The sequence below is a fragment of the Podarcis vaucheri genome (assembly GCF_965113315.1).
Source record: "Podarcis vaucheri genome assembly, chromosome: 8".
Classification (NCBI taxonomy): domain Eukaryota; kingdom Metazoa; phylum Chordata; class Lepidosauria; order Squamata; family Lacertidae; genus Podarcis; species Podarcis vaucheri.
The window spans coordinates 12,821,461-12,845,587 of record NC_138766.1 but is presented as its reverse complement, the minus strand read 5'-3'; the positions used below and the strand labels follow the sequence as shown (position 1 = coordinate 12,845,587).

The 24,127-nt window shown below is 42.1% G+C and overlaps 1 protein-coding gene across 1 annotated transcript in view; it reads left to right on the top strand.

Moving 5' to 3' along the window:
* GALNT12 (polypeptide N-acetylgalactosaminyltransferase 12) overlaps nt 1-24,127 on the top strand; it is a 41,998-nt gene that overhangs the window by 5,375 nt on the left and 12,496 nt on the right. The window contains exons 3-6 of the mRNA XM_082234448.1: nt 3,110-3,299; nt 10,129-10,314; nt 15,804-15,921; nt 17,826-18,002. Coding sequence (XP_082090574.1) covers nt 3,110-3,299; nt 10,129-10,314; nt 15,804-15,921; nt 17,826-18,002 — 671 coding nt within the window. The remainder of the gene's footprint in view (nt 1-3,109; nt 3,300-10,128; nt 10,315-15,803; nt 15,922-17,825; nt 18,003-24,127) is intronic.

The following is a 24,127-nucleotide window of genomic DNA, read 5'->3' as shown; positions in this document are numbered from 1 at the left end:
CTAAATTACTTACCTCTCCTCCCAGCTTACTCAACAGAGTGGGTTTGAGGCTAAAATGCTGCTCTGAGCTCCTTGGTATGCAAGTGCAGTGGTACCTCAGGTTAAGTACTTAATTCATTCCGGAGGTCCGCTCTTAACCTGAAACTGTTCTTAACCTGAAGCACCACTTTAGCTAATGGGGCCTCCTGCTGCCGCCGTGCCGCCGGAGCATGATTTCTGTTCTCAACCTGAAGCAAAGTTCTTAACCCAAGGTACTATTTCTGGGTTAGCAGAGTCTGTAACCTGAAGCCTATGTAACCTGAAGCGTATGTAACCCGAGGTACCACTGTAGATATATCCAGGTACCCTGTCCAGATGGCTACTGGATACAGTGGTGCCCCGCAAGACGAATGCCTCGCAAGACAAAAAACCCGCTAGATGAAAGGGTTTTCCGTTTTTCGATGCGCTTTGCAAGACGAATTTCCCTTTGGGCTTGCTTCGCAAAACGAAAAAGTCTTGCGAGTCTTGCGATTTTTTTCGCTCCCCCCACCTTTTTCTAAGCCGCTAATAGCCTTTTAGCCACTAAGCCGCTAAGCCTTTAATAGCCGCTAAACCGCTAATAGCGCTAATCCGCTAAGCCGCTAATAGGGTTGCTTCGCAAGACGAAAAAACCGCTAGACGAAGAGACTCGTGGAATGGATTAATTTCGTCTTGCGAGGCACCACTGTAGTTATGTGATATCAGGCAAAGTCTATCCTGTCTGCTGAAATCAAGTAACCAAAGACCCAGCAATCTCAGTTTTGCAGTAATAAGGATGAATGAGATTGATGAATCAATGCACAAAACGCTACTGTAAAATTTACAGCTGATGGGGGTCTACCTACTGTTATATAAAACTAAGACTTACAGATGTTAAATTATAACTAGAATAACTAAAATGATCGTACCAAATAAAATGGGAATGTTAACACTGAATTTTAAGACATTTGCTTGGCTCTTCTGCATACTATTTAATAAATCTAATAGTGGAACAAAGCAAAAGGGATGTCAGATTTTGAATAGGGGTCTCTGCAGAATGGGATATTTCTGCTGTATAAATTTTAGCCCACATTTCATTTGAAGAAAAAACATCACTCCTTACAACTCTATTCAATATGTATTTTGATGTGTGGAAACCTAATCAGTTAATGTTTTCTAATTTTATTTTTAGCCTAGAATATTTGGATTGTACTCTTCTGTGACCAAAACAGGGTAATAGTGATTGTGCACACCTGAGTCTTTTGTTAGTCTGATATTTATTGCACTCTCAGAATAGTAATGATCTCAAAATATATGTATAATCTAACTCCTAGGGTGATATTCAACTAGGGTTTACTTAAAGTAGACTCACTGAAATTAACTGGCTTAACTTAGTCATGTTCATTAATTTCACTGTATCTCCTCTGAGTCAAACTTTGTTGAATGCCATCCCTAATATGTAGTTTGAGTAGTACCTTTCTCAGATACTGATTTATTATACTGTATTTAAAAATATTTTTACCCTGCCTTCACCCTTATCAGTGCTTCACCAGAATACAAACCTTATTTATAAAACAGACAAATTAAAGGAGAATGGGAGAAAACCTCAATAAAGAGAATTTAAAGTCCCTAGGTAGTTTACACAGCTACAGTCATTCCTTAACAAGATTAATAACTTAATGTTATCTTCTATGTCCTGTATGAGGAGATCACAGAGATGTAAGCATATGGGTGATAACAGAGACACTGAAAGGGAGGCACACAATAGTTCAGAACCATTTTGAGGACCATATCTGAAAAACAACGGAACTGTTTTGTATATGTAGTAAACTATTTTATCTTGTCTTTCCATTTTAATCCCCCAGTGTAGATTACAACGTATTTTAAATCTATAACAATAAAATACAGTGGTACCTCGGGTTACATACGCTTCAGGTTGCATACGCTTCAGGTTACAGACTCCACTAACCCAGAAATATTACCTCGGGTTAAGAACTTTGCTTCAGGATGAGAACAGAAATCGTGCAGCGGAAGTGCAGCAGCAGCAGGCCCCATTAGCTAAAGTGGTGCTTCAGGTTAAGAACAGTTTAAGGTTAAAAACAGTCCTCCAGAACGAATTAAGTTCTTAACCCAAGGTACCACTGTAATTGAAACAATAAAATAGTAAATGCAATAGCAGTCTTCAAAGGTAATAGAATATTGAAGAACCTTTTGAGACCAATACAGAGCTTTAAACCTGTAAATTACCATGAAAAGGCAGGGCCTGCCCAATACATTTTGACACCTGAGGCGAACTACAAAATGGCACCACCTCCCCCAGCCAGGGAAGAAGGGGTCAATGAAGATCTAAATTGGGAACAAGGGGAGGAAGGAAGATCTACATAGGGAACAAGGGGGGAATAAAGATCTACATTGAGAACAAGGTTGGGAGGAGACTGACAGCGCCTCATTTCCATCAAGAGCTGGCTGTAGATGTGGCATTGGTGGGGGCGCAAAGGAGGTGGCAGATGCAGTCTCTATGGAGCACACTGCGGCCATCGCTGCCGCTTTGGCAGCAGTAGTGGGCGATGCATTCCTTGGAGGCCAGATCTACTGTTGCCTCACATTGCCTCATGGGTGGGCCGTCTCAGTGAAAAGAGGACTTCAAAGTCCTCAAATTTAATGCCAGATGAGCAGATAAGGAGAGTGGGTTGAATAACTAAGGTACATCAAGAAAACCCAATCTTGGATGACCACACACATAATCTTGGAAGGTGGGAACACCCAGAGTCAGATTTCCAATGATGATCTCAAAAACCAGTTTTAATGAGTACAGGCCATCTTTAATGAGTACAGGCCGTTCAGAAACCCTGATTGACATTAAGTTGGAATATGTTCAGGTCAGCATCTTCGGCGCTGCACTGCTCTGCTTTCAGAGGTGGGGCAAATGAACATGCAAGCTAGGTATTTTTGGTTGTGGCATCACAAATCTGGAACACACCTTCATCATAGCTCACTTTTTGGTGAACTGAAAATGGATTTAAACACTGAACTGCTGGATATGTTTTGATGAAAAGCCGTTTTGCTAGCAGTTGCTTTGTACGACAGCAGTTCATTCATCTCTTTTTTACAGAGCACTTAAAGGAGGCTTTGGAAAACTATGTGGCTAACTTGCGCAAGGTACGGCTTATCCGGGCAAACAAGAGAGAAGGATTGGTTCGAGCAAGACTGCTGGGAGCGTCTATAGCAAAAGGGGATGTTCTAACCTTTCTTGATTGCCACTGTGAGTGCCATGAAGAATGGCTTGAACCATTATTAGAAAGGTAATGTTCAGTCAAATACTTTCTATATGCATTAAAAAAGTGAGTGGCATTTGATTTTCATTTTGTTTCTCAGCAGTGGCAACCAGAGCCAGAGTATTTGCCTCACATTCTATATTTTCTGTTCTTCTACCTGCTATTTTAGATGAATCCAAATAGTACTTTGAAAATGATTTAAGACATTCTAATTTCAACAAATATGTGTTGGTTAGAACCAACGTAAATAATGTGTAAACCTCCAGTACTTTACTAAGATTCATGTAGCTGCTTTATGCATGCCCAGTGGGATTAATATATATTTCAACCATAGATTGCTGCTTTTGAAAATCCCCCACAGTTCAGAAGAAATTGCCATGTATCAAGGAAGGACATCTGTTTAAAAAATATAAGCCCTAAATCCCTTGGATTCATTATTATTATTTTTCCTTTCATTTCTACACCACTTTATATTTTTAAGAAAAAAATCTCAAAGTGGTTTACAACCTCTGTTAAAACATCAAATAAAACAATTCAGAATAAACTATTACAGAATAAAGTCAACTATAAAGTATAATTTCAAAGCAACATAAATAACAGAAAACTTGTGGGTTAAACCACAGAGCCTTGGACTTGCTGATCAGAAGGTTCGAATCCCCGTGACGGGGTGAGCTCCCGTTGCTCGGTCCCTGCTCCTGCCAACCTAGCAGTTCGAAAGCGCATCAAAGTGCAAGTAGATAAATAGGTACCACTCCGTCGGGAAGGTAAACAGCATTTCCGTGTGCTGCTCTGGTTTGCCAGAAGCGGCTTAGTCATGCTGGCCACATGACCCGGAAGATGAGCGCCGCAACCCCAGAGTCGGTTTAGAAAACATTACTAAAGAAAGTCAAATATATACATTTAAAACAGCATAATTAGCAAAAGAACAAAATATTATCTTAAACATAGAACGTACCTGCTGCTGTTGCTGCCAGTCCTCCAACAGCAGGAATGTGGATGACCTGGGTCTGCAGCAAGAGTCAGCCAAGATGGTCTCTGGCCTCTTCAATAATCTCAGTTTTTGTAGCGGTAGTGAGTCAGGGCTGGCTTTAAATTGATAGTGTTTACATTTGTAGATAAAAAGGTTGTTTATTGGTATGCCCTCCTTTTTTCAAAATACATATTGCTTATATTGAGATGATGCCGCTGAGACTGCCTGATGATGATGATGTGAGCTACTTTCACATTCTTGCAAGATGGAGATGATGTGGGATTTTTCTAGCGATGAGAATGGCAAGGGAAGAAAATGCTTGATGGTACACTGTGCTGTGTAATGTGTTTCTGACAACCAACACAAAAAAGCAAAAATGCAAGTGCTCATAGCAAAAAATCAACGCCCAGATTTTCCACTGTGCTGCTATGTGGTGTGTTCCATAGCCAGACCATGAGTAGCAAGCATTAAATGAACTTTGGCTACAACTTGCAATTTATCTGGAGCAAGACAAACCATGAGTCCAGTTTCTGATGTAACACTAAGCCAAACAATGCTTAGTTCTGGGCAGTGCAGTAGCAGCAAGACCAGAGGAGGAGCAGAGTAGACACAGTTTTTGCTGTGGATACCCACATGCTCTCTTAGTCACAGTTTTGCCTAGTGATACATGCAAACTCTGCCCTTACGTATTTTGCGATGTCATAAATGCATTATACAAGCACTGAATACCATCAAGCATTAAGCCATAATAACTTGCTGGCAACCCCTCCCCCACATACATTAAAAGCATACTTGTGGTATGAGACTAAGACTATTCTTAACACCAAAATATAAGGAAACCCACAAATGAGCACAAACCCCGATGTCAGAGGTTGTGGTTCTGCCTTGCGAATGAAAGAATAAAAAACGAAACCTCTAAAAATAATTCAGGGAAGTGGAATTTTAGGCAGAACACTTGCCTAAACACCAAAAGCAATATGAAGATGTGAAAAACAACATGTAATAATGCTTGGAATGTAATTAATATTTAACGGGAAACATTTTGAAGGGAAAACTAATGCTTTGACTTTATTTAATAATTTCAACTATTAGGTTATAGAGGCCTATATTGCCACATTTATTCAGAAGTAACCAAAGGCATGCTTATCAATTTTAACAATGTGTTTAATCCACCAGATGGCAGTGTGGGGCAAGATTTAGACCGAAAATGAATAATTTCCCTCAAATTTTACTGCAGTCTGTTTATTGTATATACACTGTATGTAGTCTTAGCAACGATTCACATGTTTCCTGATCTCTTATTTTCACTTTAAAAGATTGTTATGAACTGGTTCCTCATGTGGTCTCAGCTGCAGCAGCCTCCATAACTAACCAGCAGCGGTGCAAACTGCTGCCATAGGGTATTCCTGCATAATATTAACTATACTATTATATATTTTGGCCCAGTCATAGCTTTTACTATCCTGTCCTCAAGCTGCTGCTCTTCCACCCTTGCAAACCTTGTTTATAAACGAATTGACTGCACTATTGCAGGAGTTCAGGACATGCAGTTTTTTCTTGCAAATGACCTGATATGACTCAAGGGGCAATTAAAAATTAGAAATGGGGAACAGGGACATAGCTGGGTGCATTGACATTGTATAAATTGAAATAATTGTGGCAACTCTCCCCAATTTATGGCATCACAGTGCACACTACCAGTGGCGTAGCGTGGGTTGTCAGCACCCGGGGCAAGGCAAGTAATTTGCACCCCCTAACCCGTGGATTTGCGCCCCCTAACCCCCAGATGTTGCGCCCGGTGCGGCCGGCCCCCCCTGCACCCCCCACGCTACGCCACTGCACACTACGGCTCATCATGGTTGTTGCTTTCAGATGGCCAGTAGGGTAGGGGGAAAGGGAGAGCTAACACATTGTAGAGCATGTGTTGGTGCAGGTTTTCATCTTTTGACCGCTTGGCTTTAATATCTGTAAGTAACCCACTCCTGCTATTAAGTTTCTCTTGCTCTCCTTTCCTCGTCATCTCTGACTTCATCTCCTTTCTCTTCTTTGGCTGTCTGGCAACCAGCCTGCACTTTGCCTGTCTGCCTGGATTGTGCCCATCTCACTGACAGACCCAGTCAGGAAAGACTGGTCACTGAACTCTTGAAGCTCCTGGGACTGGAGAGTGAGTAAAATGAGTTTGCTTGTGCTCTGTGTGTGTGTGTGTGTGTGGTGGTTCTGTTGTGCTTCAGCTTTGCCTTTGTATCTGTTTCGCCATGCCTTTTTTCCTTATGCTACCATCACTTTCTTTGAAGAAGATTACCAAAAGACTTTGTAAAAAGACGCTGTGAAGCAGTTAGATAAGCCCCCCCTCTTTTTTGTTGTTTGTATGTTTAAGTTGCTAAATATTACCTCAACTACAAAGAGGAAAAATCCTGACTATGAATACAGTGGTACCTCAGGTTAAGTACTTAATTCGTTCCGGAGGTCCGTACTTAACCTGAAACTGTTCTTAACCTGAAGCACCACTTTAGCTACTGGGGCCTCCTGCTGCCACCGCGCCGCCACTGCGCGATTTCTGTTCTCATCCTGAAGCAAAGTTCTTAACCTGAGGTACTATTTCTGGGATAGTGGAGTCTGTAACCTGAAGCATATGTAACCTGAGGTACCACTGTATAACAACTTTACATTGGCAAAGTAAATATATGAACATTATGATGCAGATTTGTTCTGTTCAACTGAACCTGGTGTGGTTCGGCACGGAGTGAAACCATTTTTGTCTCTAAAACCACCATGGATTGTTTTCTCATTTCTCATGGGATGTTGTTAATGGGGAGGAAAGGGACAAAAAGAGGTTGTTCTCCAGCTCTCTGGTGGTGACTAAACTCTAAAAAGTCTCTAGCTGTTAATTAGAACACTTGTGCTAATTTTCCCTATCACAGAGTACAGTTGTTAAATGTCAGTTGTTGAGCCTCACCTGCAGTTACTACATACTTTGTCTAAACCAGGCACCCCCAAACTCAGCCATCCAGATGTTTTGGGACTACAACTCCCATCATCCTTAGCTAGCAGGACCAGTGGTCAGAGATGATGGGAATTGTAGTCCCAAAACATCTAGAGGGCTGAGTTTGCGGATGCCTGGTCTAAACTAATGGATAGTTCCCTAATTATTCAAGCTTGCTGCTGAATTGATTAAGCTTATGTGACTTATTTAGGAAGCTGCCTTACACTGAGTCCAACTATTGCTCCATCTAGCTTTGTATTGTCTACAGCAGTGTTTCCCAACCACTGTTCCGCGGCACACTAGTGTGCCGCGAGATGTTGCCTGGTGTGCCGCGGGAAAAATTAAAAAATTCGAAAGATTTTTTTTTTAAAAAAAAGTCAAATTTTCGATTGGGGCGCCGTCACTAGATGACCCCTGGGGTTCCCTCCCTCCCTCCCTCTCTGCGCCTCCCTCCTCCTCCTCCGGGGAGGCCCTTCCTGGCTCTCGGCCAAGGCTTGGCGGCTGCCACTCACTCACTCGCTCGCTCGCCCACCCGTCCCTCCATCCCTGCACCCGGCCTCTCCCCCTCCGTCCCCGGCGCGGGGGCTGCCGGGATCCGTAGTCCCCTCGCCCTTGGGCTCCGCGCCCGCGCGGGGTGCGCAAACTACGTTTCCCAGCGTGGCTTGGCGGGCCGGGCGTTTTGTTTGAAGCGCTCTTCTCCCGGCCATGGAATGAGCGCAGCGGCGGCGGCCGGGTGGGCAGGGGCTCTTCCGCGCAGACCCCGCGCAGCCTGCCTGCGCCCCCGCGGATCCCCACGGAGGCGGAGCGGCGGAGGCAGAGGCTGCCCCCCAGGTAGGGCTGCGTCGGGGTTTTTTTATTTTTGCAATGCTGCATCTGCGCCGGAGGGGACGCATCGGACCGCGGGGAGACCCCTTGGCGGGCGTGCAAGGCAATGCATGCGTGCAGGCGTTGCATGGAGTGCAGTGCAATGCAATGCAATGGCAACGCGGCGCCCTGCATGCATGCATGCAACTTCCACCGGCGCTCCGGACTTGGCAGGTGAGGGGGGTCCCCAGTGGGCGGCAGAGAGAGCCGGGAGGGCGAAGGGGAGCCAGGGGGGAGCAGCGCTGCTCCCCGAGCCGAGCCCAGGGGGAAACTTCGGCGTCGTTGCGCTGGGTGTTGGAAGCGGAGGCTGGCGGGGGCCCCTCACCTGCAAAACCTGGTCGCCTCTCATATATTTCGTGCATTGCATTCATCGCCCGCTTTCTCCTCCAAGGAGCTCCCGGGGGCGCGCGTGGTTCTCCCCGTGTTATCCTCGCAACAACAGCCCTGCGAGGTGGGTCAGGCGAGTGGCCCAAGGGAGCACCCAGGGATTGTCCTGGCCAGGTGGGGTGATTTGAACCCTGCTCTCTGCACGGTCTTCGTCCTCATTTAGCCCCCACATGTGCATGACTGTGCATGACTGAGGTTTTCCCCCCTCGTCTTGGCTATGGTGTGAGTCTGTGCTGTTAATTAATGGGGTTCTGCCTTCGGAGATGAGCCAGCCCTCAAGGAGGTGATTATGTAATTTGCTAGCAATTCATGTCCCTCCCGGCGTGACGCTGCGCACTGACGTCACGGGGCTGTAATGGTGGTGTGCCTCGAGATTTTTTTCATGAAACAAGTGTGCCTTTGCCCAAAAAAGGTTGGGAAACACTGGTCTACAGAGACTGGCAGCAACTGTTCAGAGTTTCAGGCAAGGGACATTCCCAGCCCTACCTGGAGAGGCTGAGAATTGAATGCGAGACCTTTTTGCAAGCAAAACAGGTGTGCTTCCTCTGAGGTATGCCCTTCCACTTCAGCTACATCCCTTCCCCAAATATATACAGTGGTGCCCCGCAAGACAAATGCCTCGCAAGACGGAAAACTCGCTAGACGAAAGAGTTTTCCGTTTTGGAGGTGCTTCGCAAAACGAATTTCCTATGGGCTTGCTTCGCAAGACGACAATGTCTTGCGAGTTCCTGCTGGTTTTTTTCCCTCCCACCCTTTTTCTAAGCCGCTTAGCCGCTTATCAGCTGATCCGATCAGCAGATAAGCCACTAAAAGCCGCTAATAGCGCTAATAGCGCTAATCCGCTAAATCCTTCAATGGGCTTGCTTCGCAAGACGAAAAAACGGCTAGACGAAGAGAATCACAGAACGGATTCTTTTCGTCTTGCGAGGCACCACTGTACTTCATTGCATTGAGGCAGTCACATTGCTTTAGACTAAAGCCAGGTTCTCGGGTTGTGGAGCAAGATCCTTCAGTAGGTTACAAGATACTTGCAGTAGTTTAGGAATGATGGTTAATGTTGGAACTTCAGAGTGAACCATGGATGTCAGAAGACAAATGGCAGGTGGGCCTTTTTCTCTTCTTGGTGAATGTTCTCATTTGCTTGAGATGCTATGTGGGAAGTCTGCAAGCAGTAGGTAGGGGCAGAAGATGCTTAGTTGTGCTTTGGTGTTAATTCTTAGAGCAGCTGGGCAAAAGAATAAAGAGGATGGGGTGAGGAAGATAAAGGACAAACACTCCTGCTTTGTCTTTTTAGACAAAAATCCTTAATATTCCTTCACTCCCTTCCATAAATCCTCATGCCACCAGTGGGCTGTATGTTCTCAACTGTTTTACACACCTGTTTACATTCATCCATCAAACAGAAGTTGGACCAGAAGGCAAAATAAGTGCAGGAAGGGGATGGATTCAAGTGGTTTCATGGAAATTGAGCTAGCTTATGTTTACTTATTTTTTATTTTAAAAAGTTATATAAGCTTCCTGCTGCGCAATGGAAAATAATAAACCATTTAACCTATAAACATACGTACTCTAGTGTGCTTCCGTAATGTTGTTTGATATTTCTTGCTTCTGTGAACATCATGCAAATATTATTTCTTTATTAACTTACTTAGAATTAAAGAAGAGCCATCAGCTGTTGTCTGCCCTGTGATCGATGTGATTGACTGGAACACTTTTGAATATTTGGGAAATCCTGGGGAGCCACAGATTGGTGGGTTTGACTGGAGACTGGTCTTCACCTGGCATGTAGTACCCGAAAGGGAACAAAAACAGAGGAGATCCGAGGTTGATGTCATCAGGTCAGACTGATTTCTACTTTCTTTGAAATATATTTTAAACTGCTAAACCCACTGGGCTTACTAAACTGAAATTTGCTTCTCAACAAGGATTCTGAATGTTCTATCTATAACACATAATATAAATGTGTAGGTTGTCATATAAATTCTGCTTTTAAAATCACATATGTAAATCTTCCTCTTTCCTCATTTGTAAACATAGTTTTATACTGTACAGTTCTCAGAACACAGAGAGATTAACCAGTGGTAGTGGAGGTGAGAAGCCAGTACATATATGTTTGTGTATGTGTGTGTGTTACACATCAATCGGCCACAAAGAGAAGATCAACTGCTGTTCAGTTCACAAGGCAATGGCAAACGGAATATTGGTTACAAATGCATTATGGCATATCTGGAATGGGATTTTCACAGTCATCTTCACTGAATACTAAAATGTTCTTTCCAAATTACCCTTTAACAGGGTTGAGCAAACTCATTCAGAAATAGTACAGTGGTACCTTGGTTTACAATCATAAGCCGTTCCGGAGGTCCGGTTGTAAATCAAAACAGGTTGTAACCCAAGGCACGCTTTCGCCAATGGGGCCTCCCCCCCCCCAAAAAAAGAAGGGTTGTAATCCAAAGAAAGGAACACGCACTTCTGGGTTTGAAGTGGTTGTAATCCAAAACGGTTGCAAACCAAGGTACCATTGTAATGCAAAATCTTACTTCTATGTGCTGGTAATTTGTACAGGATTTAAACTCCGCTTTCCCCTTTACAGTTAAGGTAGTTGCATTCTACTTTCATCCAGACACCAACAATTAAAGAGAATTATGTACATGCTAGTTTTTGGGAAGGCAGTGTTAATTTCTAACCCAAAGTATTAAGAGTAGTAATATCGCACTGAAGATAGCTATTCCTAGTGCAAATTCAGAAATGTTAGAGCTAATATAAAATAAGCTTAGTCTTCACCTATTGTCAGGGAACTGCCATCAGAGGCACGGGAGAAGGAAAGGGTCTCAGATTCTGCAGGGGAAGGTCCAAGCACTAGAGGGAGACTCAGCCGGGAAGAAGGGGAAGAGAATGAGTGTAACACCAGGGATCAGGGAGAGCAACGGGACAGGGAGGTGCAGGGGCTCCGAGACTCTTCGTTGGAAGTTAGCGAGGAGAGCCCAAGCACCCCGCTGCCCACGCCCACCCTGCGCAGGAGACTCCCGCGCAGTGAGAGGCGGAAACGATTGGGCGTCAAACAACTCTTATGTTGGCAACGCTTTAAGAAACGCCCACAGACAGATACTACGAGTGACTAAGGGCAGCCACGCTAAGATGGGCTGCGCAGTCCGGAGGGTTTAACCAGGCAATCCGACGCTCAAACGGAGCAGGATTACGCACGAGTAACTCCCAACCATTACACCTATCTCCATGGGATTAATTTTACACTGAAACAATAGGTTAAGATGTATTGGTTACTAGCGGAGAACAAGCTGGAATGTCAAGATTTTAGGAGATAGTTAAGAATAACGTACGGTAATTCTTCTTTCTAATTGAAAATTAGAGCCACTGTGCAATGGAAGTTTTGTTCCTATCTGATGGCCCAATTCCCAAATGAAATTGTCAACAAGTGTCAAACTAGGATTTTGGAGTACCTGCATCTCCAAGCATTGTGGTGACCCAGTTTACACACAATAGCAAGCCAAACAGTGGCTTTGTGTGAACAAACAAGCGTGTGAGTTTCCAGAGTGATGATTGTAGCCACTGTGCTCCTCCCCTGGTTCTGGCTCTGCCATTCTACTCAGTGTTGTGCTATGGTTTGGCTTCATGTTACATCCTAACCCAGACTCATTCTTTGTGTGGAGTGAAGCAAGCCATGGTTTTCCCTGGTGTTGCATCCAAAGTGTAAGCAAAGTAGTTCAAAAATAAGTTTATAGGCGAGGATGTGCATGTTCTGAGCAGATGTCTGGAGTTACTGCAGGGCTGGCTCATCAATAAGCAACGTGAGGCAGTCAGTTCAGGGGGCAGATCTGGCTTCCTCCATGCGTGCCTGCCACCATGGCTGTGTGCCTGGCTGCTCCCTTTTCTGCCTTGACCTCCGCACCACTGGCTGCTGCTGAGGAGGAGGTGGCGAAGGGGGGAGCCAGGTGTGGAGGAGGCAAAGGCAGCACATGTGTGTGGAAGAGGCAGTGGCAGCAAAGTGGGGAACATTTTCAGTTTTGTCTGAAGCAGCAAAATATCCTGGGCTGGCCCTGCAGAATTGGATCTCAATCGATGCAAGACTAGCATATTGATGAACCATGGAATTAGTATTTAGCCAGTTCTAGATGGGACGCGGGTGGCGCTGTGAGTAAAAGCCTCAGCGCCTAGGGCTTGCCGATCAAAAGGTCGGCGGTTCGAATCCCTGCGGCGGGGTGCGCTCCCGTTGTTCGGTCCCAGCGCCTGCCAACCTAGCAGTTCGAAAGCACCCCCGGGTGCAAGTAGATAAATAGGGACCGCTTACTAGCGGGAAGGTAAACGGTGTTTCTGTGTGCAGCGATGTCACGCTGGCCACGTGACCCAGAAGTGTCTCCGGACAGCGCTGGCCCCCGGCCTCTTGAGTGAGATGGGCGCACAACCCTAGAGTCTGTCAAGACTGGCCTGCACGGGCAGGGGTACCTTTACCTTTACCTTTAGATGGAGTTGCACTGCTCAAACAGAACCAAGACCATAGGTAGGGGGGTGCTATTACGTAGATCCAGCCTTGCAGGAGACGTAGTTCTCAAAGTGCCTTTTAATCAACTTCTGTTACATGTGACAGCTGCAGTCCTACTTGAAAAGATATCATGCCACTGTTTTCCATGCCCTGACAACATCCCTGTTAGATTACTGTAATGTGCGCCAAACAGAATTGCTTGCTCCCTTGTAACATCTTCAGCAGAGGGATGGCTTTAGGTACCCCATCGTCAGGGCTGTCAGGGAGAGGGCCTTCTCCTTTGTGGTATCCCATTTAGGATTCTTCTTCACATCTATTTGTCATGTGCCTCCTTTGCGTGTATTTAAGTGCCAAGTGAAAATGGTTGTTTGTCCCGTGATATAATGCTATGTAATCAATCTTGATTATTGGCTGGTTGGTTGTATGGATTGATGTAAGCTATTTTGGGGGACATGGCTGAATAACAGAGTAAAAGTAGATTAAATAAACAAGGTAATAAATAAATAAAATTTGAAACATTCTTCAAATTGATACCGAATTATTTAACATGCATTATTACTATACCTTTCTGTTGCTTAGAAGTCATTGGTTTTCTCATCCTTTCCTTGGTAGAGAGGTAAATAATTATCCCCCCTCTTCCTTCTGAGATTCTTTTAAAAACGTTTGAAACTGTCAACCTGTTTTCTTTTTCCTCAAATTTTCTTTCTTCTCGGCTGAGCGTGCCTGTTTCCTTAACTTTCCTTGTATGATTTGTAGCTCTCTGAAACGTTAAGAACTTTTCAACATCCCTCTTGAACTAGAGTATCCAGAACTGCTTTCATTTTTAGTAAAGACCAAAACAAATAGGCTTTGATTACTTCAGCTGCCTCTTTATCCTCACTGTGCTTTCTTTTGTATTGAGGAAATATCCAGTGTTGTCTTTGTTTTCCATTTCCTTTTCTAACATATTTAATACAAATTCCTTTGTGTTGGTTGTGTCTTTGTCTATCTGCAATTCATTTAGTGCCTTCTTTTTTGGGATTTAGGCTGTACAGTAATCCTAACTCCGCTTACCTGGGAATAAACCATTTTAAATTCAGCAGAACTTACTTCTGAATAGACATGGTTAGGATTGCACTTAAAGCCTTTTCTAGGAGCTAATGTGGTGTAGTGGTTAGAGGGCTGGACTGTGACCAAAGCCAGTCATGATGGTCACCATGGGCTAATAATTGTGTCTATATCTAATTTATTCATAGGATCATTCTGAACGTTTCTTAAATGTTAATTTCAAAATATATGTCCTATCTTTCTATATAATAAAAGGCAGCTTAAAAACAAAATAAAACAGTACACTGTGATAACAATAAATAACAATGGGGGATAAAATGGAGGGCATTCATACTAGATATGCTTTATCAATACAATCTGCCCTTTTCGCTCTTGGATCTGTCGCATTAATTTAAATTATTGTTTTTCTGGTATCTTCACTCTTCTCTCTAAATGGGTTTTGGTGTCTTGTATTTGTAGTCTGATCATTACACAAAAAACAAAAAAAGCCCGCTAGCCATTTTGGGCACAGTGCTACCTATAAACCAGAGGGTGGCTGGGAAACCCCTTTCATTTTGAGGTCCACATTCCCTCATGGGCAGCCTTCCAGGGGCTGCATACCAATAGTGTGTGTGGCCAGAAATATACAATCCTCAATCCAGGCAAGCAAGAGTTCAAAGGCACATTCCATCCTAAAATCATCAGAGGGAGGGTGCAGGGCTTGTGAGGGGCATGGCCTACATAGAGTCCTGAGGGCTGGATAGAGAGAATGAAGGACCACATTTGGCCCCTGGATCCAAGGGTCCCCATCCCTGCTGTAAATTAGCTGCGAATGTGCTTGGTTTACAGAGGAATCCTAACAGTGTCTACTGAAAAGTAGGTCCTACTCAATGCAGTAGGACTTTCTCCCAGGTAAATGGGGTTAGGGTTGTAGCCTTAATCTTTCTAGTTTGCCTGGAGGTCAGTTAGAATTTAAGTAATACCATTCAGTAAACGTATGTTTGTGTAATAACATTCTAATGTGCCATCAACTCTAATGTGCAGCTCAGTTTTCAGAACCTTGAAACCAAAAGAAGTATTTGCTGGAGAATGTAAATGTTCCATCGAATCTAATGTGCACCTTAATTTTTGCAACATAAGTTGGCCAAAAAAGGTGAGCATTAGATTTGAGTAGATACAGTATATGTGTGTACCTTATTTCAAGAAGATGTCTGCCTGCCTATCTATCTATCTATCATCTATCTATCTATATCTATCTATATCTATCTATATCTATCTATCTATCTATCTATCTATCTATCTATCTATCTATCATCTATCTATATCTATCTATCTATCTATCATCTATCATCTATCATCTATCTATCTATCATCTATCTATATCTATATCTATCTATCTATCTATCTATCTATCTATCTATCTATCTATCTATCATCTATCATCTATCTATCTATCTATCTATCTATCTATCTATCTATCATCTATCACAGCCTTTGAACCCTTATTCTTTGAAAGTATTAAATAATGTGGATTTATTAGCCTAGTTGTAATTGAGCAGCCTGTGAAAGCAGAATGTATTTTATCACAAACATTTATTGAAACCAAAACTTGTCTTGTAAAATGTTAATATCTCCCTCCTTGTTTTCTTGGTAACGTATGAATAAGTTGCATTCTGGGCCATGGACATTTTTTGTAAAAGGCGTGCCATTAATAATATGGCACTGATACGTTGAGCCACATAATGATGCTTGTTACAGAAAAACAATGTGTTCCCTAATGTCAGAGTTACTTTCCTCTCATAGGTCTCCTACTATGGCTGGTGGGCTCTTTGCAGTCAGTAAGCATTATTTTAGCTACCTTGGCTCTTATGACACAGGAATGGAAGTCTGGGGAGGAGAAAACCTTGAATTTTCATTCCGGGTAAGTACCGTTATAGGAAGTAGCCCTGAAACATTCCTCTCCACGCAAATCCCATTAAGCTCCTTATGTCTCCTGCATGAATAACTGTCTTTTAAAGGAAATATGCAAGTAGTGTAGTGTAAGTTGTTAATCAAACCAGTCCTTGCCAGTGCTATTATGAATACTAAGCCTAGTTCATTCTCCTGAGCTGCTTCTGTTATCCAGAACTAGGTAGTTGTAATAACATTCATATTTTGTAGTCCAGTGCTCTGATGGATTACTAGCTAGTGATTCCGTAGTTTCAGGCAAGTCCTACCAAACGTTAATGGAAGTAAAATTGTACTTGCTATGCCCCATATAAGGAAAATAAAGGTAAAGGGACCCCTGACCATTAGGTCCAGTCATGGCCGACTCTGGGGTTGCGGTGCTCATCTCGCTTTATTGGCCGAGGGAGCCGGCGTACAGCTTCTGGGTCATGTGGCCAGCATGACTAAGCCGCTTCTGGCAAATCAGAGCAGCGCACGGAAACGCCATTTTCCTTCCCACCGGAGCAGTACCTATTTATCTACTTGCACTTTGACATGCTTTCGAACTGCTAGGTTGGCAGGAGCAGGGACCGAGCAATGGGAGCTCACCCCATCATGGGGATTCAAACCGCCGACCTTCTGATCGGCAAGTCCTGGGTTCTGTGGTTTAACCCACATTGCCACCCGCGTCCCTAAATATTTCCCCCCAACATATGAACATATTCCCTACTTAAAATTAATGGGACATAAACATGCAAGCTTTCTTTGGACTGGGGTGTTTGGGTTTTGTATGGATTGTAATGTCTAGTCATACGTGTATGATCCATAACTGCAAAGTCAATTCTTCTTGGTAGCACCACATGCTATTATCAAGCTTGGTTATATGTAAATAGTGTAGGTTGCATGGCAAAATACAGTTCCTGCCTCCACGTTACTGTTTGGAGAATAGAGCAACATCTGAGAATATAGATGTCATACTAAGTATGGAACTTGTAGATTAAACTTCCCAAAACACTCTGTACTACATCTACCTATAAAGAAAACGTACATACTGTAATGCTTCAGTCTAATACCGCTACTTAAATTATATACTCTTTGATCTTAATATAGTATCTAATTGAACGGATCTAATGCACAAATGAGTCAATAATTATTTCATGCTGTGAAATGCCCAGGCATTTCTTCTATCCTCTTAGCTGAAGTGTCCTCCGTAGCCACCCGCTGACTCCGTGTATAAAATACATTCTTCAACTAATTACATCCTGTGTAAAGATACTCAATGACTCTGCCCATTTGTCCTGTTCCTTAAAAGTTAAGGCCAGTGCATATCTGCTCAAAGTTCACAAGGAAGAAATCCAAATGTAGGAAATATCAATGTTGTATGCTTCCAGTAATAATTGTGCTAGACTGTTGACATAAGGTACTTGCAATATTTGATTGTGTTCACACGGCATGAGAGATCAAACTTTAGGCAGATTTTTAGGGGAGGAATCATAAATATTGGGTGGTATTCTACTAAGTTGAATAATAAATAAAAATATTATTATTATTATTAAGTTCTACTCAGAGTAGACCCACTGAAATTAAGTTAGGTCCATTAATTACAATAGTTCTACTTAGTTAAATACCATGCATAGAATAGATCTTGAAATATGCATGGAGTTAATCTAAGCTACAGAGGCTGACACAAAACAGAGCTAGCCAGAACTGGTAATGGAAAGGGATTTGGGAGGAAGCGTGGCAGGAGTATTTGCTCAACTTCTAAAGCATTACCTTGAGCTTCAGTGGTACAAGTAGCTTCTTAAACAGCTGCTGCTTAAGCCAGTTCATCGGATAGGGCTGCATTATTGCATGCATATAATACAGGCTGTTTTGTTTGTTTTTCTTTATTTTATTTAGATCTGGCAGTGTGGAGGAAGCCTTGAGATCCATCCTTGTTCTCACGTGGGACATGTTTTCCCAAAGCAAGCTCCCTACTCAAGGGCAAAGGCTTTGGCTAACTCTGTCCGTGCTGCAGAAGTGTGGATGGATGCATACAAAGAGCTTTATTACCACAGAAATCCATATGCACGCAAGGTAAGCTTACTGTTCAGATCACTTTTCTGAGGAGCCTGTCACCTAAATTTTGACTCTAGAGGGAAAGGGGGAGAGGTAAGGCAGCAAGGGGTATTATTTATGCCAGGCACATAATTTGAATTGCCTTGGTGTTTGTCTGTTTCTGTAACATGCTGAGAACACAGAGCACTTATTGCAGGGCTGTTAATTCATCTCACAAAAGTGACAAAATTCCTAAAGAATGGAAATGGTCTCCAATGAAGTAGATCTACTAGCACGAGGACTTACGGCTGTGCAAGGGAACTTTCCTTTCCTCCCCACACTCTGCCTCCCTAAATCTGTTCTGATGTTTTCCCCAACCCCCCTGGAGCAAATTTGGGGAAGGTGCAGAGGGAGAGGACAGAGAGGGAAAATTCCATTGCACAAGTGGAAACCCGTGCAGTAGTGGATCTACTTTGTTGGATACTGCCCCTTAGTGTTTTGCCAGTTTGAAAAAGAATAGGCTGCATCATCTTGATAATTATAGGTTAGCTATCCTGACTAGAATAACTGAACTGTTGATAAATACATAACTCTACATTAAAGGAAAGATTTTGATGGTAGAATTATAATTATTACAATTATAATTATTGCCAATCAATGTGGTTTCAGGATTAGTATTACCAAATACATTTATAATCTTGAGAAAATGTGATCAGTTGGATAACTATAAATAGTTGGTTTTAGTAATCTGATTTTCATTTAGAAGAGATAAAACTTAAGAAGGATCGCAGGAAAAAGGATTACTCTGGTACCCAATAGCTCCTGGTGGCATTATATGAAATCAAGAGGGTCCTTCTGCCAGGACATTTGAGGGTTTCTAATTCAAAACTCCATAGGTTGGATCTCTGCTGCCATCAGGTAGTCCTACAGAAGGGAGAGGCAATTTTGCCAAAGCCGCCAGTATCCTCAAAAAAGCTGTTCCATATGGTTAGAGAACCCTCTGAAACAGTGTGGGAGGTAATACATGGAGCACTAGGAAGGGGGAATTGGCAAAAATAGCTTCCTTCCGTCCCCACCTTCTGCAGCAGGAGCCTCCACTGGACCTCTGTCTCTTCTGCAAATGGAAGGGGAAACCTGTGTCTAGTCCAGTAGGTTTATTAATGATTTTGAATAGTAATATTGCAGACAGTCAAGGTTACAGCTGGTACTAAAAATGTTGAGGCTAGGTTGGGATATGTTTAAATAGATACCAAACAATCTGGCTCAGTTAATGGGCTGGATACAATAAAATACCACACATTTTTAATGAAGGTAAGAACACAAACTCCCTGATCTAGAAATCTGTAATATGTACTGGTACTACAGATAAAGGGGGGTTATGGTGTTTGTACTGAGTTACCTTTATGAGACTTCACACAGATTTTGTCTGGATTTGGGTCCTTCACTATAAGCTATGATGCTTGACTATAGGGAATTTTGCTGGTAACTAACCCTCTTTCAATTGTGGTCATACCATCGGAGCCAACCCCTAGGGGCTGAGGTCCCTTTTACCCCCCCATAAAATATTTGACGGGACCAGCCCCTCCCCAAGTTGAGGTGCATTGCCATTCAAATGGTGTGGGGGGCCATGTCATGTGACTGATTACGTAAGGCAGGGCTTACCTCCCCCCAATATTTAATTCAAGCTGGCATCCCTGGATCATACTAAATATGGTCTTTGCTCTATCAGGATAGTATTAGGAAACAGTGTTTGAAGGTAAGGGACTTGCTGTGAACACGTGCATCAGTTTTATTGCAGTAACAAAACTAAAGTTTGGATGTGAAATCAGAACATCCAAGTAGAAAAAGCATATAGAATATTTTTTTTTTTTATAAAATTTTTTATTGGTTTTACAAAATTTTTTAAAACAAACAAACACATAAAAAGACATACAAACACGTATTGTTTCATAACATTTTTTCCATAAACCTCTCTTCTTGGACTCCCCCATACCTCCCCTTTCTGCATCCCAATGTCCATAATTTTTTTGACAACTTCTAAATATTTCTTTCCAACCTCTGTCATCTTAATCTTTTCTTTAATCTAATCTTATATCACTGTAACCCTTTCTTTCTGAAAACCTCGACATTCTAGCATTCATCAAGTTTATAGTAGTCCTTAAGATAAATTTTAAATTTCTTCCATTCTTCTTCCGCCGTCTCCTTTCCCTGATCACGGATTCTGCCAGTCATCTCAGCCAATGTCATGTAGTCCATCACTTTGATCTGCCATTCTTCCAGGGTGGGTAGATCTTGTGTCTTCCAATACTTTGCGATAAGTATTCTTGCTGCTGTTGTAGCATACATAAAGAAAGTTCTATCTTTCTTTGACACCAATTGGCCGACAATGCCCAAGAGAAAGGCCTCTGGTTTCTTAGGGAAAGTACATTTAAGTACCTTTTTCATTTCATTATATATCATTTCCCAGAAAGCCTTAATCTTCGGGCATGTCCACCAAAGATGATAGAAAGTGCCTTCAGTTTCTTTACATTTCCAACACTTATTATCAGGCAAATGGTAAATTTTTGCTAGCTTGACTGGGGTCATGTACCACCTGTAAATCATTTTCATAATATTTTCCTTTAAGGCATTACATGCCGTAAATTTAATACCGGTGTTCCACAACCATTCCCAGTCAGCAGACATGATGTTATGACCAATGTCCTGTGCCCACTTAATCATAGCTGATTTAACTGTTTCATCTTGTGTATTCCATTTCAGCAGCAAATTATACATTCTTGACAAATTCTTAGTATTGGGTTCTAACAGTTCGGTCTCTAATTTTGATTTTTCCACCTGGAAGCCAATTTTCCTGTCTTGTTTGTAAACCTCCATTATTTGATAATAATGGAGCCAATCTCGTACTTTAGGTTTCATTTTCTCATGACTCTGTAATTTCAATTTATTTCCATCTTGTTCCAAAATTTCCCAATACTTTGGCCATCCGGCCTCCATATTGAGTTTCTTCAGTGCCTTAGCCTCCAAGGGTGACAACCATCTAGCAGTTTTGTTTTCCAATAAGTCTTTATATCTTATCCAAACATTAAACAACGCTTTTCTAACAATGTGATTTTTAAAGGCCCTATGCACTTTGATTTTATCATACCATAGATATGCATGCCAACCAAATGTATTATTAAAACCTTCTAAATCCAAGATATCTGTGTTCTCGAGGAGCATCCACTCTTTCAGCCAGCAAAACGCTGCTGCTTCATAGTACAGTTTTAAGTCTGGCAGGGCAAATCCCCCTCTTTCTTTTGCATCTGTAAGTACTTTAAATTTTATTCTGGGCTTTTTGCCCTGCCAGACAAATTTCGCAATGTCTTTCTGCCACCTCTTGAAACAGTCCATCTTGTCAAGAAACTGCAAAGTTTGAAATAAAAATAACATTCTAGGCAATACATTCATCTTGATAACTGCAATTCGGCCTAACATTGACAATTTCAAATTTGACCATATTTCTAGATCTTTTTTAATTTCTGACCAACATTTTTCATAGTTGTCCTTATACAAGTTCAAATTATTAGATGTCAAATGAACCCCTAGGTATTTCACCTTCTTAACCACTGTCAAACCTATCTCTTCTTGAAATTTCTCCTTCTCCATGACTGTTAATTTTTTTCCTAAAACTTTAGTTTTTTGTTTGTTCAATTTAAATCCAGCTACCTGGCCAAATTGTTGAATTATCTCCAATACCTTTTTCGTACTAGTGTATGGCTCTTGTAAACGGCGTTCCGTGTGCTGCGCTGGCTCGCCAGATGCAGCTTTGTCACGCTGGCCACGTGACCCGGAAGTGTCTCCGGACAGCGCTGGCCCCCGGCCTATAGATGTGAGATGGGCGCACAAACCCCAGAGTCTGTCAAGACTGGCCCGTTCGGGCAGGGGTACCTTTACCTTTACCTTTATGGCTCTTGTAAGGTCAATACTAGGTCATCTGCAAATGCCCTTAACTTGTAATGTTTAGCTCCGACCTGTACACCTTTAACCTGCTGGTCATTTCTAATCATATTCAGCAACACCTCCAGAACAGAAATAAAAAGCAATGGGGAAATTGGGCACCCCTGTCGTGTTCCTTTTTCTATCTTAAGTTCCTCAGTTATCACATTATTTACAATCAGCTTGGCTTTTTGTTCAGAATATATCGCATCCATACCATTCTCAAATCCTTGGCCTACCCCCATCCCATGAAGATTCTTTTTCATAAAACTCCAAGAAATATTGTCAAAGGCTTTCTCCGCATCCACAAAAATCAACACTGCTTTGGTATTTATATTCACCTCTAGCAATTCCAAAATGTCTATTATATTCCTTACGTTGTCTGATAGGTGCCTTTTTGGAAGAAAGCCTGCTTGGTCCTTATGAATCTTTTCCATCAACACTCTTTTAAATCTTTTTGCCAAAATGTCTGCAAAAATTTTGTAATCCACATTAAGTAATGATATTGGGCGGTAGTTCTTCAGTTGAGTCTTTTCAGTCTCTGTCTTTGGTATGAGTGAAATATACGCTTCTTTCCACGATTCTGGTGCCTTTTTTCCCTCTAGGATCTCATTGCAGACTTCCTTTAACGGTTGAACCAACCACTCCCTTCAAAGATTTATAATATCTGGAAGTCAGTCCATCTGGCCCTGGAGATTTGCCCAATTGCATGTCCTGAATGGCACCCTCTATCTCTTGTTCTGTTATTCTCTGGTTTAAATCCACCTTGCTTTGATGAGAGATTTTTTGTAATCCATATTTATTAAGGAATTTATCTATGTCCTCTTCATTTTGTGGTCCTTGAGAATAGAGTTTTTTAAAATAACTCAGAAAGCAGTTTCTAATCTCATTAGGTTTAGATATGTTCTTTCCATCCACTTCTAAGCTTGTAACTGTATTTAATTTCTGCCTTTTCTTCAATTGCCATGCCAGAAGTTTGCCACATTTGTCTGCTGATTCGAATGTCTTTTGTTTCATTTGCTTTATCTTCCATTCAATCTCTTGGTTCATCAATTCCATATATTGTGTTTGATATAATTTAATCTCTCTCAAAATCTCCTGGGACTTTGGCTTTACTCTCAATTTTTTCTCTCCTTCCTTTATCTTTTCCAAGATCTTTTCCTTTTTCTCATTCTGTTTCCTCTTCTTTATTGAATTTTGTTGGATCAAGAAACCTCGCATCACAGCTTTACTTGCGTCCCAGATCACTCTTTTTTCCACATCGGCCTTTAGATTTATTTCAAAATAGTCCTTTAAAGTTTTTTGGGCCTTCATGTGGATCTCCCTATCTCGAAAGAGGGTGTCATTCATCCTCCATCTGAATTGACCAGTTGTTGTAAGTTTCATTTCCATCTTCACGGCGTTATGGTCGGAGCAAGTTTTTGGGCAGATTTCTACCTTCTTAATCTTTGGAGCCATCCCACTAGTAATCCAAATTTGATCAATTCTGGTCCAGGTCATCATTGCTTGGGAGAAGAAGGTTCCCTCTCTCTCAAGAGGGTTCCTTGTTCTCCATATATCTATTAAGTCCATATTTTCCGTCATTTCAAAAAAGGTCTTCGGCAGTCTCCCTTCCTTGGTGACTGTCAGTCTTTGTGCCTTGTCCATGTTTGTGGAGACCACACCGTTCATGTCTCCCATAATTATCATATTGTAATCCAAATAGTCCATCAAAGTTTCATGGAGTTTCTTAAAGAATTCTGCCTTGCCTTCGTTTGGTGCATAAACTCCAACTATCAGGAATTTTTCTCCTTGTACTTGTATCTCAACTGCCAAGTATCTTCCTTGTTCATCTTTAAACATCATTTTTGGAACCCACTTCTCTTTTACATAGATCACAACTCCTCTTTTTTTGACTTTGTACGATGAGATAAATTCTTCTCCTAATCTTTTGTTTATAAGTAATCTCCTGTGAGCTCTAGTTATGTGAGTTTCTTGTAAACATATCAAATCCAGTTGTTCTCTGTTCAGAATATGAAAAACTTGTCGTCTCCTCAAAGGCATGTTGAGCCCATTACAATTCCAATTAAGGAATTGCAGGGCCATCTTGTTATTTTTCTGATACTCCTCCAACAGCTCCAAGTTGTTGCTCTTCCTCTGATGGTGGTAGGTTGTGTCCAAACGATAGGTTCAAGATGTCTATTGCTCTC